This window comes from Erythrolamprus reginae, chromosome 12, assembly GCF_031021105.1.
Source record: "Erythrolamprus reginae isolate rEryReg1 chromosome 12, rEryReg1.hap1, whole genome shotgun sequence".
NCBI lineage: Eukaryota > Metazoa > Chordata > Lepidosauria > Squamata > Dipsadidae > Erythrolamprus > Erythrolamprus reginae.
The window spans coordinates 33,861,284-33,876,097 of record NC_091961.1 but is presented as its reverse complement, the minus strand read 5'-3'; the positions used below and the strand labels follow the sequence as shown (position 1 = coordinate 33,876,097).

The 14,814-nt window shown below is 52.8% G+C and overlaps 1 protein-coding gene across 1 annotated transcript in view; it reads left to right on the top strand.

Moving 5' to 3' along the window:
* The first annotated feature begins 13,602 nt into the window (after positions 1 to 13,602).
* The window catches only part of CADM1 (cell adhesion molecule 1), a 218,155-nt gene continuing 216,943 nt past the window's right edge, over positions 13,603 to 14,814 (top strand). Inside the window, 1 exon segment of the mRNA XM_070765600.1 lies at positions 13,603 to 13,772. Coding sequence (XP_070621701.1) covers positions 13,622 to 13,772 — 151 coding nt within the window. The 5' untranslated portion in view covers positions 13,603 to 13,621.

Genomic DNA, 14,814 nt, shown 5'->3' with positions numbered 1-14,814 from the left:
ACACAGATCCATCCTAAGATAAAATACAGGAAATAGGATAAGGGCAGACGAGATGGACCAGGAGGTCTTTTTCTGCCGTCAGACTTCTATGTTTCTTTGTTTCTACTTGACCTAGTGCCACCAGCCCCTCCCGAGGCAATCCAGAGCCTTCCAAGAACCTTTCCCCACCCCAAGGCAGCTGCTGTTGCAAGGAGGGGGAGGATGGGAGGGGGGGGGTCATGATGCCTGTTAGCAGCTGTAGGCACTGCACCAGGAGCTCCAAAGGCTGCTTACAATGGGGTGAGCCCCAGAGCTCGCAACACAAGCATCTCTGGAGAAGGGAAGGGAGGGGAGGTTCACGGTCCATTTGTAGGTACAACTCCTTTCGTCCATCAAGGCCACTGTGGTTGGAGAGCTTTTCCCTCAATGGTACCCGAGTCCCCAGCACTGTCACTTCAACCAACAGGCAGCCAGAACCAGACCCGCCATGTGCCCTGGACAATGCTTTCCAGGAGAGAGCATCACCACCACTGGGACAACTGTAGGCATTAAGACTGTGCGTCCGTCCAAATCTCTGAAAATCTTGGGTAATTTGTCAGGCAGGAATCTCACCGCTGGGAAGACATGATGCCAGGCAAGAGAACAAGTGGGGCCCCTCCAAGCCAGCCCCCTGGACCTATTTATTTAGGATATTTAGAAGTAGCCACTGCGTTTCCTCCCAGAAGGCCTAGGTAGACCTCCCTCCAGCTCCCCAGCAGCCCCCAAAGCAATAGCAATACCGTTTAGACTTATTGCAGAGTGTTTACAGCCCCCTCTAAGGGGTTTACAGAGAGTCACCCTCTTGCCCCCAACAATCTGGGTCCTCATTTGATCCACCTGGGAAGGAGGGAAGGCTGAGTCAACCTGGAGCTGGGGGTGAAATTTGAACTCTGAACTACAGCCAACAGTTAGCTGAAGCAGCCTGCAGTGCTGCACTCTAACCACTGCACCACCCAGGAAAAGGAAGGAAGAGAAAGGAAGGAAGGAAGGAAGGAAGGAAGGAAGGAAGAGCATTAGTGTTTAGACTTATATACCACTTCATAATGCTTTTACAGCCCCCTCTAAGTGGTTGACAGACTCAGCCTCTTGCCCCCAACAATCTGGGTCCTCAGTTTCCCGACCTCGGAAGGGTGGAAGGCTGAGTCAACCTGGAGCCTGCTGAGATTCGATCTGAAAAACTGCTGGCAGCCGGCAGCACTGCCCTCTAACCACTGGGCTACCGAGGCTCTCGGTCCTGTGCCCGTCTCCTCCCGTCCTCATTGCGGAGTCCAAGGCCGCGTCTCGTCCAGCCAGGTGCTTTTAGAGAAGACCTGCCGGGGAGTCAGGAGGAAAGTTTCCCAGAAGAAGTTGAAAGTCGGGCGAGATCAGAGGGGCAACCTCCCATCCACCAACAGGAAAATTGGTCTGACTTGAAAGTCTGGATGTCTTTGATTCCTTTTTCTCTTTGGGGGAGAAGAGGTAAACTGAAATAAGGCCTCTGAAGTTGTGGGGGGGGGGGCGGGCTCTCCTCGCCCCAGAGGAGGTGGGCGCAGCTGAAGCCAGTTCAAAAGCAGCCGAGGCTTTTGTGGGGGTCTCCAAGGTCGCGCACAGCAGGGTGGGGCCCCCGAAGGCCCCCTCTGTTGAAAGCCTCCATCCCACCAGGCACCCAGGCCTTGCTCCAATGCTGATTGGACGGCGCCTTTCCCTCCCCCCAGCCCCATTGCCTTGCCTTGCCTCCCCCTGACCCCTTCCCCTTCTCTGCACAGGGGGGGGCAGGGGGGGCCACGTGGAAAGTGGCTGTACGACTCGTGCAGAGCCTCCAAAAGGACTCTGGGGCACGAGAGGAAGAGGCGGTGGTGGCTCCGCAGAAGGATTTGACCTTCTTAATCTAATTTGCTTTAAATTTCAAATGATACTTCATTCTCTTATTATAAGGAGCCCTGCCATTGGCTGGCACAGATGACCGTTTCTTGTCTTTCCAATTGTAATAAATCCAATTCAAGCAGGCTCTTGATTTGGAATCTGTCACAACAAGACCCAGAGGGCACAGCTCCGCGGAGGAGCTCCTGGAGAGGGGCCATGGGAGGGGGCAAGGGGGGAGGGGGAAGCAAGCCGGCCAAAGAGATGAAAGAAGGTCCTCTCGGCCAGCCGCCACTTCTTCTTCATGCGAGACAGGGGGGAGATGCAACTGTGATGGCCCCTCGCTCGCTCGTTATTCAGCCCTAAAAAGATTACCGTGGCAGGGCAGACAGACTGGCTGCAGTGGTGTCTTCCTTCTTGGCCCAGGGGGTCCGTCGGGCTCTTTCCAGGCCTTTCTGCAGCTCTTGACTCAGGCTGCCTTTTTAGAATAGAATAGAACAGAATAGAATTTTTATTGGCCAAGTGTGATTGGACACACAAGGAATTTGTCTTTGGTGCAGATGCTCTCAAGAGTACATAAAAGAAAAGAGACATTTGTCAAGAATAATGAGGTCCAACACTTAATGATTGTCATAGGGGTCAAATAAGCAATGAAGAAACAATCAATATTAATAAAAATCTTAGGATACAAGCAACAAGTTACAGTCATACAGTCCTAAGTGGGAGGAAAAGGACGATAGGAATGATGAGAAAAACTAGTAGAATAGAAGTGCAGATTTAGTAAAAAGTTTGACAGTGTTGAGGGAATTATTTGTTTAGCAGAGTGATGGCGTTCGGGGAAAAACTGTTCTTGTATCTAGTTGTCTTGGTGTGCGGTGCGCTGTAGTGACGTTTTGAGGGTAGGAGTTGAAACAGTTTGTGTCCAGGATGCGAGGGGTCAGTCAATATTTCCACCGCCCTCTTTTTGACTTGTGTAGTATACAGCTCCTCAATGGAAGGCAGGTTGGCAGCCATTGTTTTTTCGGCAGTTCTGATTCTCCTCTGAAGTCTGTGTCGGTCTTGTTGGGTTGCAGAACCAAACCACACAGTGATAGAGGTGCAGATGACAGACTCAATGATTCCTCTGTAGAACTGGGTCAGCAGCTCCTTGGGCAGTTTGAGCTTCCTGAGCTGGCGCAGAAAGAACCTTCTTTCTTATGAGTGGGAGATGCAAAGGATGGAGGCCGTCAGAGCTGCAGAGGAAGCGTTTTGGTGTCTCCCCTAAGAAAAATCCCTCCCCATGGGCCTCGTGTCCAGAAGAAGGTCCTCAATGAAGGGTTTCTGGAAGGGGCCTAGAGTTTGAAGAGAAGACAAATGTTTTGGGGAATCTGTAAATATTGGGCCAGATGTAAACATCTACTTGACCAAAATGGCCTCTATAAACATATTGCAACCTTGGTCTGGTGGACCTGGGTGGAAGCTCCACTGAACTCCATGGGACTTCAAGAATAGCAATAGCATGTAGACTTATATACTGCTTCATAGTGCTTCTACAGCCCTCTCTAAGCGGTTTACAGAGAAGGAAGCATATAGGCTCCAACAATCTGGGTCCTCATTTGATCCACCTCGGAAGGATGGAAGAGGGAGATGGTGATCCCGCTGGTGAGACCACATTTGGAATAATACTGTGCTCAGTTCTGGAGACCTCACCTCCAAAAAGAGATGGGTCAGGAGGTCATTTTCTGCAATCAATCTTCTATGTTTTTGTGTTTCTAAGACTGAGTCAAGCTTGAGCCGGTGGTGAGATTTGAACTGCTGAACTACAGCTACCAGTTAGATGAAGGCGCCTGCAGTGCTGCACTCTAACCACTGAGCCCCCCCCCGGCTCTAGGGAGCCCTGCATGAGCTCTCTTCTAGGACCAGTCCTCTTGTGGGGTTTGTTTGGGGGTTTTCTGGTCTTTTGACAGCATGGAAAATACTTGGAGATATCTGGCCGCCCTCTGACCTGGGGATGCTTTCTCTGGAAAGGCTGCGCTAATTCTGGCCCTGTAAGCCTTGTGGAGCAGCTGCAGGCAAAGAAGGTGGGAGCTCGTGGCCTCTTCTTCAGCTGTTCTGAGCAGGCATGGCCGGCCCCTGGACCCTCCCTCCCCGAAGAACAAGTGGCCAGGCCTTGGGCTGCCTTTGTCTTGAGCCCAGAGACCACGCATGGTTCTGGGTGGAGAGCCAATGTTGCCGATGTCCTTGGATGGGCTGTGGAAGGGGGCTGATAATAACACATTTCTTCCACCTCTCCCGAGCCAGCCATTCTTTCCTTGCCCATCGGCAACCTCTGCTTCGGAGGGAAAGAAGACTCCCTCCCTAGAACCATGCAAAACGCAGCCGCGCGAGGGGTCATGGGCCTCCCTAGACATGCTTCTCCATGTTTCTCCAACACTCTGCGGACTGCATTGGTTGCCGATTGGTTTCCGGACTCAATTGCAAGTGTTGGTTATGACCTACAAAGCCCTACATGGCATCAGACCAGACTACTTACGGGACCCCCTCCTGCCGCATGAATCCCAGCAACCAGTGAGGTCCCACAGAGCCGGCCTTCTCCAGGTCCCATCAACTAGACAATGTTGCTTGGCAGGACCTAGAGGAAGAGCCTTCTCTGTGGGGGCCCTGGCCCTCTGGAATCAGCTCCCCCACCCCCGGAGATTCACACTGCCCCCACCCTCCTCGCCTTCTGCGAGAATCTTAATCCTTATCTATGCTGCCAGTCTTGGGACTATTAGATCTTGGCGAATGTTATGTGTGGTTGTTGTTTGAGGGGTATGATTGGTTTTTTTAATAATACTTTTATAGACTAGCACATTTAGTTTTTTAACTAATTGGATTTAGACGATTATATTGTGTTCTTCTTTTTTATGTATTGTAAGTTTTTTATCTGTTTTTATGTGTTGTAAGCCGCCCTGAGTCCTTGGACAGAGGCGGCATATAAATCCAAATGAATGAATTAATGAATGAATGAATGAATGAATAAATAATAATAAACAAACAAACAAACCCTTCCAGCAGTTTCCACTGAAGCCCCGGGACCTTCCTTGATGGCTCTCAGCCCTTTTGCATCAGTTACAGAGACAAGATAAATGGCTTGTTCCACCTCCCTTTACACGGCGCATCAGAGAGTTTGCTGATCCCATTTTTTTGACAAATACGCCACTTAAATTAGGAACAAATCTGGCATTCATCACAGGGAAAGTTGCATTACGGCCTGTGTGAGGTTGTAACTGTCTAGGTGTGTGTGTGTGTGTGTGTGTGTGTGTGTCCCGTGAAATCCTATGGCAGCAGCACATGTGCGCGAGGCAGTGAGAGCTGGCTCTCCTCTCCTCCTGTCGCTTGAGCATTCCCCGTCTCTCTTCCTCCATCTGATGGCAGGCAAGTGGGAGGCCCACAAAGGCCCAACTTCAGAGCTTCACCGCGGGGGGAGAGAGAGAGAGCCGTCCGTCCGCGGAGCTCTCCAATTTCCTTTCAGAAAAAGCAGTTAAATCCAAACGGCTTCCGATTGATTCTTCCTTTCTCGGGGTGGGTGGAATAGACTCTGAAATTCTCAAAGAGGGACAGGAGCTGCGGCCAGACGGCCCTTTGAATGGCTGTCGTGGAGCTTAGATGCCACCGAAGGCTTTGAACCTTCAAACGGAGCCTTAGATGCGCCGAGTTCAGAGGATGCGAGCAACTCCTCCATTGAGGTGCTCGGGGTGGGGTGTGTGTGTGAGGAAGCCCACTCCCAGAAACTCAGAACCAATTCACAGGTTCCCCCAAGACGCAGACCTCAGTCAGGGCAGGAATCAGCCGTTTCAGAAGGCTGCGAAAGGGAGGCTTCTCTGGATGCCTTCTGAGAAATCCAGCCATGTGGTATGGAAACCTTATTTATTTATTTATTTATTATTTGGATTTGTATGCCGCCCCTCTCCGAAGACTTTGCGCAGGGAAGGAAGGGTCTCTCTCCCAAAAGCCAGAGAACAATGGGGGTGTTGAATGAACAATGAACTGTCATGGGTTTCGCCCATATAAGAAGAGCCCTGCTGAATCAGGCCAAAGCCCATCGAGTCCAGCATTCTGTGTCCTACAGGGACCCACCAATTGTCCAGGGGGATCTTGAGCAGAAAAAGGAGGCAAGACCCTCCCTTTCCCTGGACCCCCAACCAATGGGACCCAGGGGAACCCTGCCTGCCTCAACCAACATAGAGGTGGCTCGTGGACATCCATTTCAATCACCACCTATGATACACTTGGCCTCCATGAATCTGCCTAATCCTGCCTTGAAGCTCTCCAGGCTGACAGCTGTCACGACCTCTTCTGGAAGGGAATCCCATCAACCAAGGACCCTCTGGATGAAGAAATATTACCCTTCATTTATCCTCACTTTCTTAACTATGAGCTTTAGGGAGGGAGCCCTCGTCCTAGGATTGTGTGATAGAGAAAATGATTTTCCACTATCCCCCTTTTCTATCCCCTGCATGATTTTATACCCTTCGATCAAGTCCCCCCTTCAACGCTTCCGTCTTTCGAGGCTGAAGAGACCCAGGCGTTGCAACCTGGTTTCATAAGGGAGGGGCTCCATTTCCTTGATCATCCTTGTTGCCCTTGCTCTTATAACATATAACACCTATGCTCTGTGAGCTACACTGGCTACTGATTGGTCTCCAGTCACAATTCAAGGTGTTGGTCATCACCTCTAAAGCCCTACATGGCTCAGGGCCAGACTATTTACGGGACCATCTCCTGCCGCATACTTCCCAGAGACCAATAAGAGCACACAGGGCTGGGCCTCCTCCCCTCGACTACGCAATGCAGGTTGGTGGGGCAGCAGGGAAGGGCCTTCTCTGTGGCTGCCCCGCCTCTATGGGACCAACTCCACCCCCCGATGTCCGTACTGCTCCCACCCTGCTGGCCTTCCAAAAGGCTACAAAGACCTGGCTTTGCTCGCAGGCCTGAATTGTCACCTATCATGGCCAAATTTGAGTGAATGGTTTGCATGTGTGTTGATTGGATTGCTGAGTTGTGGGTTTTAACTGGGGTTATTTTTCTAATTTCTCTGTGACTTCTTTTTATGGTTAACTGTCCTTTTTTATATTATTGTAAGCTGCCCTGAGTCCTTCAGGATTGGGCAGCATAGAAATCAAATAAATACCGTAAATAACTAACACATGTAGCTTTGGGGTTGGGGGAGAATGATGCCCCGGGTTTCTCTGAATGGTCACTTTGTCAGGGAGAGTGCGGAGGGGTCACCTTGTCGAAGAATGCAAAGCGTCTCCAGGCCATCAGCTGTCTGGAAATATTTGGGCAGGTTTCACTGCCTGGCTTGGAAGTGACAAATTGGTGTCATGAACATACAAAGGGGGGTCTGGATAGCTGGAGCCCTCGGCCTCCTTAGGACCCCTGGTGGGGGCAGCCATGGGAGGGGAGATGGCAGGGGGGCAGGGGGGACTGCGTGGCTGCAGCTGCCAGGGTTGCTTTTAGGACCCCCCCCTGACCCCTGGCAACAACCTCCCTTTCCACCAAGGCGGACGGAGTTTATTAATTGGACTTATGTATTAATTAATTGGACTTATGTATTAATTAATTTGACTTATTTATTTATTAATTGGACTCATATGCCGCCTCTCTCCATGTACTTGGAGCGGCTTACAACATTTCAATAAAAAATACAATATATAAAACACTTCTAATCCAATTAATAGAACTAATTAATTTAAAAATTATCTTAAAAAGCTAGACATTTTAAAAATCAAACATTTATATATAATATAAGGAATATAAGTCTAAACGCTATTGCTCGCTCTTTCTTTCTTTTTCTTCCTTCCTTTCTTTCTTTCTCTTCCTTCCTTCCTTCCTTCCGGTTGACTCAGCCTTCCATCCTTCCAAGGTCAGTAAAATGAGGACCCAGATTGTTGGGGGCAGGAGGCTGATTCTGTAAACGCTTCGAGAGGGGCTGGAAAAGCACTAGGGAGCGGTAGATAACTCTAAATGCTGTTGCTATTTCCCTTGATAAACACAGGGCAAATGTCTCCTCTTCCCTTGACCATCTTTTTCATGAGCGCATTTTCCTATTGATTTACTGTACCATTTTTATGACTGTATTTAAATGATGCCGTAATTGTAAACTGTGAAGGGAAGCAAGCTGTAAACAGAACATCACTAACCAATAAGGTCATTGTGTGGCTCTCATTGTGGCAACTCTTTGCATGAAGTCACCTCTGCCCTTGTTGCCTATGTTTTGCATGGTTAAAATTTGACCCCGTGGTCGCCAGAGGCTCAAACATCTACATACAGGTGTGAAATGGGAGCTGGTAAAAATGGCGGGGGAACCTGGAGCAAACCCATGTAGCATTTCAAGGGAAGACGGGACACAGAATTTGCCTAAGGCAGGGGTTGGCAAAGTGGGCTCTTCTATGGCTTGTGGATTTCAACTCCCAGAATTCCTGAGGTAGCACGATTGGCTGAGGAATTCTGGGAGTTGAAGTCCACAAGTCATAGAAGAGCCCACTTTGCCATCCCCTGGCCCAAGGTAAATGAAATAGCTACCTGAACTGCACCTGGCTGACGGTTGGAAATAAAATGGGAAGATTAAAGAGCTCTTAAAAGATCCTAGCAGACAAAGGATTTTAAAGCCCTTTAATCTTCCTGTTTTATTTCTTGTAGTCTAAGAAAACAAATCACAAAACAAAAATGTTGTGGTCTGCAAACATCTATATCTATAGCTGTCCCTCCCTTCATCCGTCCGTCCATCCATCCATCCATCCACCCGCCCTCTAACTGACTCTCCAATCTTGTGAACGCTGGAATAAGGACATGATGCGAAAACCGCCAAGCCCGGAGGCTGTTGTCCATTGTCTTGAGAATACCCACAAAATGCCGTAGCTGACTCTGGGCTTATGGCAATGTGCAAACCAGGCTGAGCCCCTCACGACTCACAAGAGGCCAGTGTGCGGAAGAAGCGCCATTGTGCTCAGCGGCGACAATTGTTGAATGGGCCAGAGGCCGGCAGGCTCAGACTGACATTTTAAGAATGTAGTAAAACGCGGCGTTGTTTTTAGAGCATGCATTTAAACTGCTGTCTAAAAAGGCTCCTTTTCATTTGGCAATTTAAAAGTGTAAGTGTGTGTTGCTGCACCTTCGCATCTTGCTAGTTGGCCTTGTTTTCCTCTGGGTTTTTCTTTCCTTTTTCTCTGCCAGAACTTCTATGCATCTGCTTGTCTTGCAGAGATATTTGGAGAGCAGGGCTGCCTCGTTTCTGTAACAAAGACCTTTGCACGGACCCCAGACCCAAAACCCAAAACCCACGAGCAAATGCATTGGACACATGGATGGATTTTTAAAAAATTCTCTTAAAAATCAGGTTGAGCAAACGTCAATTGTAAGTTATAAACTGGAAAGGCACCATCTGGCTCATGAAGTTAGCTGCATTAAAATGCAAAGATATTAACAAACGTCTCCCTATTTGAAGACTATTCCGTACGTAGTACAGTGGCATTTTGAGAGGGAGGGAACAGGAACGTGTTACCGTCAGGCGGTTCCTTGTATTCGTAACTTTCTTTTTCATTAAGTAGCTATGGCAACTTGGCACGTTACTCACCCAACGAGAGTGGCGATAGCATCTCCCCAGGCAGAGAGACGCCCTGCCCTCCGTGCTCTGCCGAAGGGGGCTGCGAGGGGGAGAAGGTGGGTCTGGGCAGGCTTTGCACCATGCTTCACCGGTGGCCCTGCTGGCATTCGGATTTTTATTCATTTATTTATTCATTAGATTTGTATGCTGCCCCTCTGCGTAGACTCGGGGCGGCTCACAACAATAATAAAACAGCATATGACAAATCTAATGTTTAAAATAATTAAAAAACTCTTATTAAAAACCAAACATACACACAAACGTACCATGCATAAATTGTATAGGCCTGGGGGGGAAGGAATATCTCAATCCCCCCATGCCTGACGACAGAGGTGGGTTTTAAGGAGCTTACGAAAGGCGAGGAGGGTGGGGGCAATTCTGATCTCGGGGGGGGGGGAGCTGGTTCCAGAGGGTCGGGGCCACCATAGAGAAGGCTCTTTCCCTGGGTCCTTTGTGGTTCAAACACCCAACTGGCACCTTGCCCAGGTGTCTGGCAAGATGGCCCCCTCCCCTTCCCCTCCCTTAACTGACTGAAGGCTCAGGTATTGGGGGAACTGAGACTCAAACACCTCCCATGATGTTGTAGAGTCTGACTCTGAAAACCAGGGTGGGGCTGGTGGGGCTGAGCCAAAGGAATCCCAATCAAAGTTTGTTTTCTTCCTCTTGTAAGTGATAGTAAAAGGCGACAGAGGGGAGCGAAGGAAAGCAGACTAACAGAGTTGAATGGGACCTTGGAGGTCTTCTACCCTTAAAAAACTTAAATCTTAAAAAACAATCAATACTGTACAGTCATAACTACACATAACTCTTAACGGTCAGAAAAGGGGATACATTAGTTGCCCCAGGCCTGGCGACATAGATTGGTCTTCAGGGTCTTGTGGAAGGCGATACATACCACTTATTATTATTATTTATTAAATTTGTATGCTACCCCTCTCCAAAGACTTAGCTGCTTCCTACCCTGACCCACTCATGCCAGGTGAAGCTTCCCCTCTGACCTGTGCTAAGGAGCCCCCCTTGGACAGGTCAGGAGGGGGGGCTTCCCAAACTTTACACCCTTCCCTTTTTCAGCAGCAGGGGGGGGGGGTTCCTGCCTGGTGCAGGGAGACCCCCGAGGGGATTTTCACAGACTTCCAGCCTTTGAAACCTGCCTTCTGCAATCTCCCGGTCACTTAGCGATGGAGACATCACCTGGGTTTGCTTTAACGGTTGCAATATTGATATTTATTATGCAAATTGGATTCCCTTACATCTGATGGTTCTGAATGCTTAAATTATTGTCCACCTTTATCCTCAATGTGAGTTGTCCTTCAATTTGACGCTTGAGCAGAACATGCAGCTGGCCACGGAGAGGAAGAAAGGAAGCAATTAAAGGAGAGTGCGTGTGCGTGTGTGTCCATCCATGTGTGCCGGACCTTCTTTCCCAAAGCCAAACGAGTTCAGACACGGAATCTTGGAACTCTTTGCTTGTTTTCCGGCCCCTGCTGGGCGCCCAGGTGCCTCTCGTGGGGGACGCGCTTGGCTGAGTTGCGGACTTGCAAAGGGCTCCCGCAGCTTTGATCTTGCAGGGGGCTCCTCGTTGGAGGCCCCTTTATCCAAACGAAAAGCTGAAAGTCCAACCTGCCTCTCTCCCCTCCGTCCTTCCCTGCAGACGGAGTCAGCGCTCGCCTCCGGAATCGGACCAGAGAGCGGCCTCCGGCTTCAGCGGGAGGGGGACTCCATCTTTGCTCTGCTGCAATGCAGGGGAGAGGCCCCCCGCCCCCCCGGGAAGGGGCCACGGCCGGAACATGGCTGGCTGAAAGGGGGCAAGGTCTGTGGGAGCATCTTTGCCTACACAGAGTTTGGCCTCCAGGCAGCATCACCCCCCCTGCTGAATAATAGCCTCCTTAGAGAGGCCAGGAGAGTGAGAGAGAGAGTGAGAGTGAGAGAGCGAGAGAGCAAGCTCTTTTAATCAGGAGATGGATGACCTGGCGAAGGGACGCTGCTCTGGGGCTCTTGCCAAAAGGAAAAACTGGGCCAAGCAAAACTCCCGGCCGGCCTCGACATAAAGGATGCAAGGGAGGAGAGGAAGCAGGAGGGGGCCCACGCGGGTGTCCCAGCTGCCCTCTGCCACACCACCAACAAGGGGACCAATGGGGTGCTCTGGGCTCACCTCCTGGCAGCCCCAAAGCCAGCGCCCCTCTGCAGAGGGTGCGAGAGTGATGGTCAAGGCATGCTGCATAGAAACCTAGAAGATTGACGGCCGAAAAACCCCTCCTGGTCCATCTATTCTGCCCTTATACTCATTCCTGTATTTTATCTTAGGATGGATCTATGTTTATCCCAGGCAGATTTACATTCTGTCACTGTGGATTTAGCAACCATGTCTGCTGGAAGTTTGTTCCAAGCATCTACTACTCTTTCAGTCAAATATTTTGTCACGTTGCTTTTGGTCTTTCCCCCAAATAACTTCAGATTGTGTCCCCTTGTTCTTGTGTTCACTTTCCTATTAAAAACACTTCCCTCCTGGTACTTATTTAACCCTTTGACATATTTAAATGTTTCGATCATGTCCCCCCTTTTCCTTCTGTCCTCCAGACTCTACAGATTGAGTTCATGAAGTCTTTCCTGATACGTTTTATGCTTAAGACCTTCCACCATTCTTGTAGCCCGTCTTTGGACCCGTTCAATTTGATCCATATCTTTTTGTAAGTGAGGTCTCTGGAACTGAACACAGGATTCCAAATGGGGTCTCACCAGCGCTCTGTACAGCGGGATCACAATCTCCCTCTTCCTGCTTGTGATACCTCCAGCTATGCAGCCAAGCCTTCTACTCGCTTTCCCTACCGCCTGACCGCACTGACCGCCCATTTTGAGACTGAGATGGAGTTCACAAAGACTTTCCTGATCGGTTTTACGTCCCGCGCCTGGTGGAGGGAGGCGTGGGTGTGGAGACAAGCAAGAGACTTGTTCACTGGGGGGCATGGAAGTCCAACCAATCAACCAACCCACTTGACAGGAGGGGGGCTCCAGGGGTGACCCAGGAAGCAGCGGCCTCCTTTGGAAGCACCACTGGGAGCAGCTCCCCAACACACACACACACACACACCTCTATTTATTTGTTATGTAAAAGACATAATTTGCCAACCGCATTGTTGACTATCACTATTGAGCAACCTAATATTAAGTCCCCCATCTACAGAGGGGGCAGCATACAAATCTAATAAACAAACAAATAAAAATAATAAATAAATATTTGTCGATTTCTCTAATTCTATTTAAATCTATTTATTTTAGCAATCTGTATCATTCTTTCAAAGTAAAGGAGATTTCTTTTCTATACAGTAGTTGCATTCACAATATTGCATGGAAATCAATCAATCAAACAAACGCCTGCATGCATCCACACATCCATCCACAGACGCTACCGGGCGGAGGTGCGGGCTGCCCTTGCAGGAGAGGCTCTGGCAGCTGCGCGCGGATCGGGAGCATCCCCGGGCTCTCCTCGCCGGGAAAGCGCAAGTCCCGGCCTGCGCTGAAGCGGAGGCGCCGGCGGGGCTTCGGGAGGGGCAGGGCGGACAGGCTGCGGGGCCTTCACCGGAGCTGCGCGAGGCCCACCTGCGACCAGCAGCCGGGCAAGGAGCGCTCGCCTCCCCCGCCTGCAAGCTCAGGCTCGGCAGGGCGACGGGCAGCGGCCTCTCCCGCAGCGCCAGGCGGGTGTTTTCCTCGGCCGGGCCCCGCTGAGTCGGATCCTGTCTCCTCAGGATCGCGCGCAGCCTGCGCCTTTTTCCTCGGCGGGGCGTTTCCCGGGCGCTGCGCCTGCGGGCCCCACGTTGAGAGCGGAGGTCGATGCGGGTGCGAGCGGGCGTGTGTTCTTTCCAGCAGCCACCGCCCCCATCCTCCACAGCCGGACGGGGAGCGATGGGCCCGCGAGTCCGAGGGCCGGCTCATTTGCGTACGGGGCGTGGCCTATCCCTCCGGCTCCGCCCCCGGCAGATGATTGGCTGTCCATCATGGGCGGGGCTTGCACGGGGCCATCCGGTTGGCGGGCGCCGGGGCCCCTCCCCGTGACGTGTCGCGCGCTCGGGGGAGGCGCCGTGTGGCTGGCGCGGCGGAGTTCGGGCGGCGCTGCCAGTGAGCCGAGCAGGTGCCCGAAGGATGGCCAGCCGCAGCCGGACGAGCGCGCCGCAGAGGCGGCGGCCGCAGCAGCAGCAGCAGCCCCGCCACCCACGGCCGCCCCCGACGCCGCCACCCGCCCTCGCCCTCCTCCTCCTGGCCGCCGCCGCCGCCGCCTCCATGCTGCCCACAGGTAGGAAGGAGCAGGGGCTTTGTAGTCCCCGCCGCCCGCCCGGGACCCTCCGCTGCCGCCGCCGCCCAGCATGGGCCGTGCAGTCCTCGCCCCCCAGCCCTCCCGGGAGACGCCGCCTCAGCCGCCGCGGAGGATGGGCTTTGGAGTCCCCGCCGCCCAGCGGAGCATGGGTTGTGTAGTCCCCGCCAATCCCCCTCAGCGGGAGCGGCGACACCCCCCCCCCCCCGCCCAGCCCTCCCGGGATGCTTCGCCGCCGCCGTGGAGGATGGGCCGCGGAGTGCCCGCCAACCTGTGGAGCCTCCCGGGGGAGCCGCGGGGGAAAGAGGGGCGGCCGTTGCCATGGAAGCGCCGCCCGAGCCCCGCTCAACCCCCCCGCCAGCCTCTCCACCCCGCGGGCCGCTTCTCGGGCGGTGCGGCGGGCAGTGGCGGGGGCTGCGGGGAGGCCCGATCCTGCGGAGGAGAGCCTGGGGACGGGTAGCGCGCGGGGCCGCAAGAGGAGCCGCCCGGGGGGCGGGAGGGAGGGAGGAGGAGGGCGCCCGGGAACAAAGCGCGGCCTTCAGGGGCTGGGGGCGGGGGGGGGGGGGTCGGTCGCCCAGAGTGGCTCAAGTTCCCTCCGGGGTCCGCGGGAGCCTCCAGGCGGCGTCCCTCCCTCGGGCGTCCTCGCCTCTTGCAGCCCGGCCGCTGGCGGACTCTGGGCAGCGCGGCGTCCTCCTGGCACGAGGTGCGGCTCGGGGTGCGCGGGCGCGGGGGTCTTGCGAGCGATGCTGAAATGGGGAGGGCCAAGGGGGGGGATGCACGGAGGGGGAGGGAGGGAGGCGGCCGCCCGACTCCAATTCTGCCGCCCTCCCCGCAGCCGTTCTGCACCGGTGCGGCGCCGATTCTGCGGGAGGGAGCCCGGCTGTCCGGGAAGGCGCTGCGGCTCTTCGGTTGCCGACTCTTTCTTGAGAATGGCCTGGCTGGACACGCGAGGCCTTTGTCTTTGGTGCAGGGGCGCTCAGTGGACCTGGAAAGAGAAGACGGAATAGAATAGAATATTGGAGAA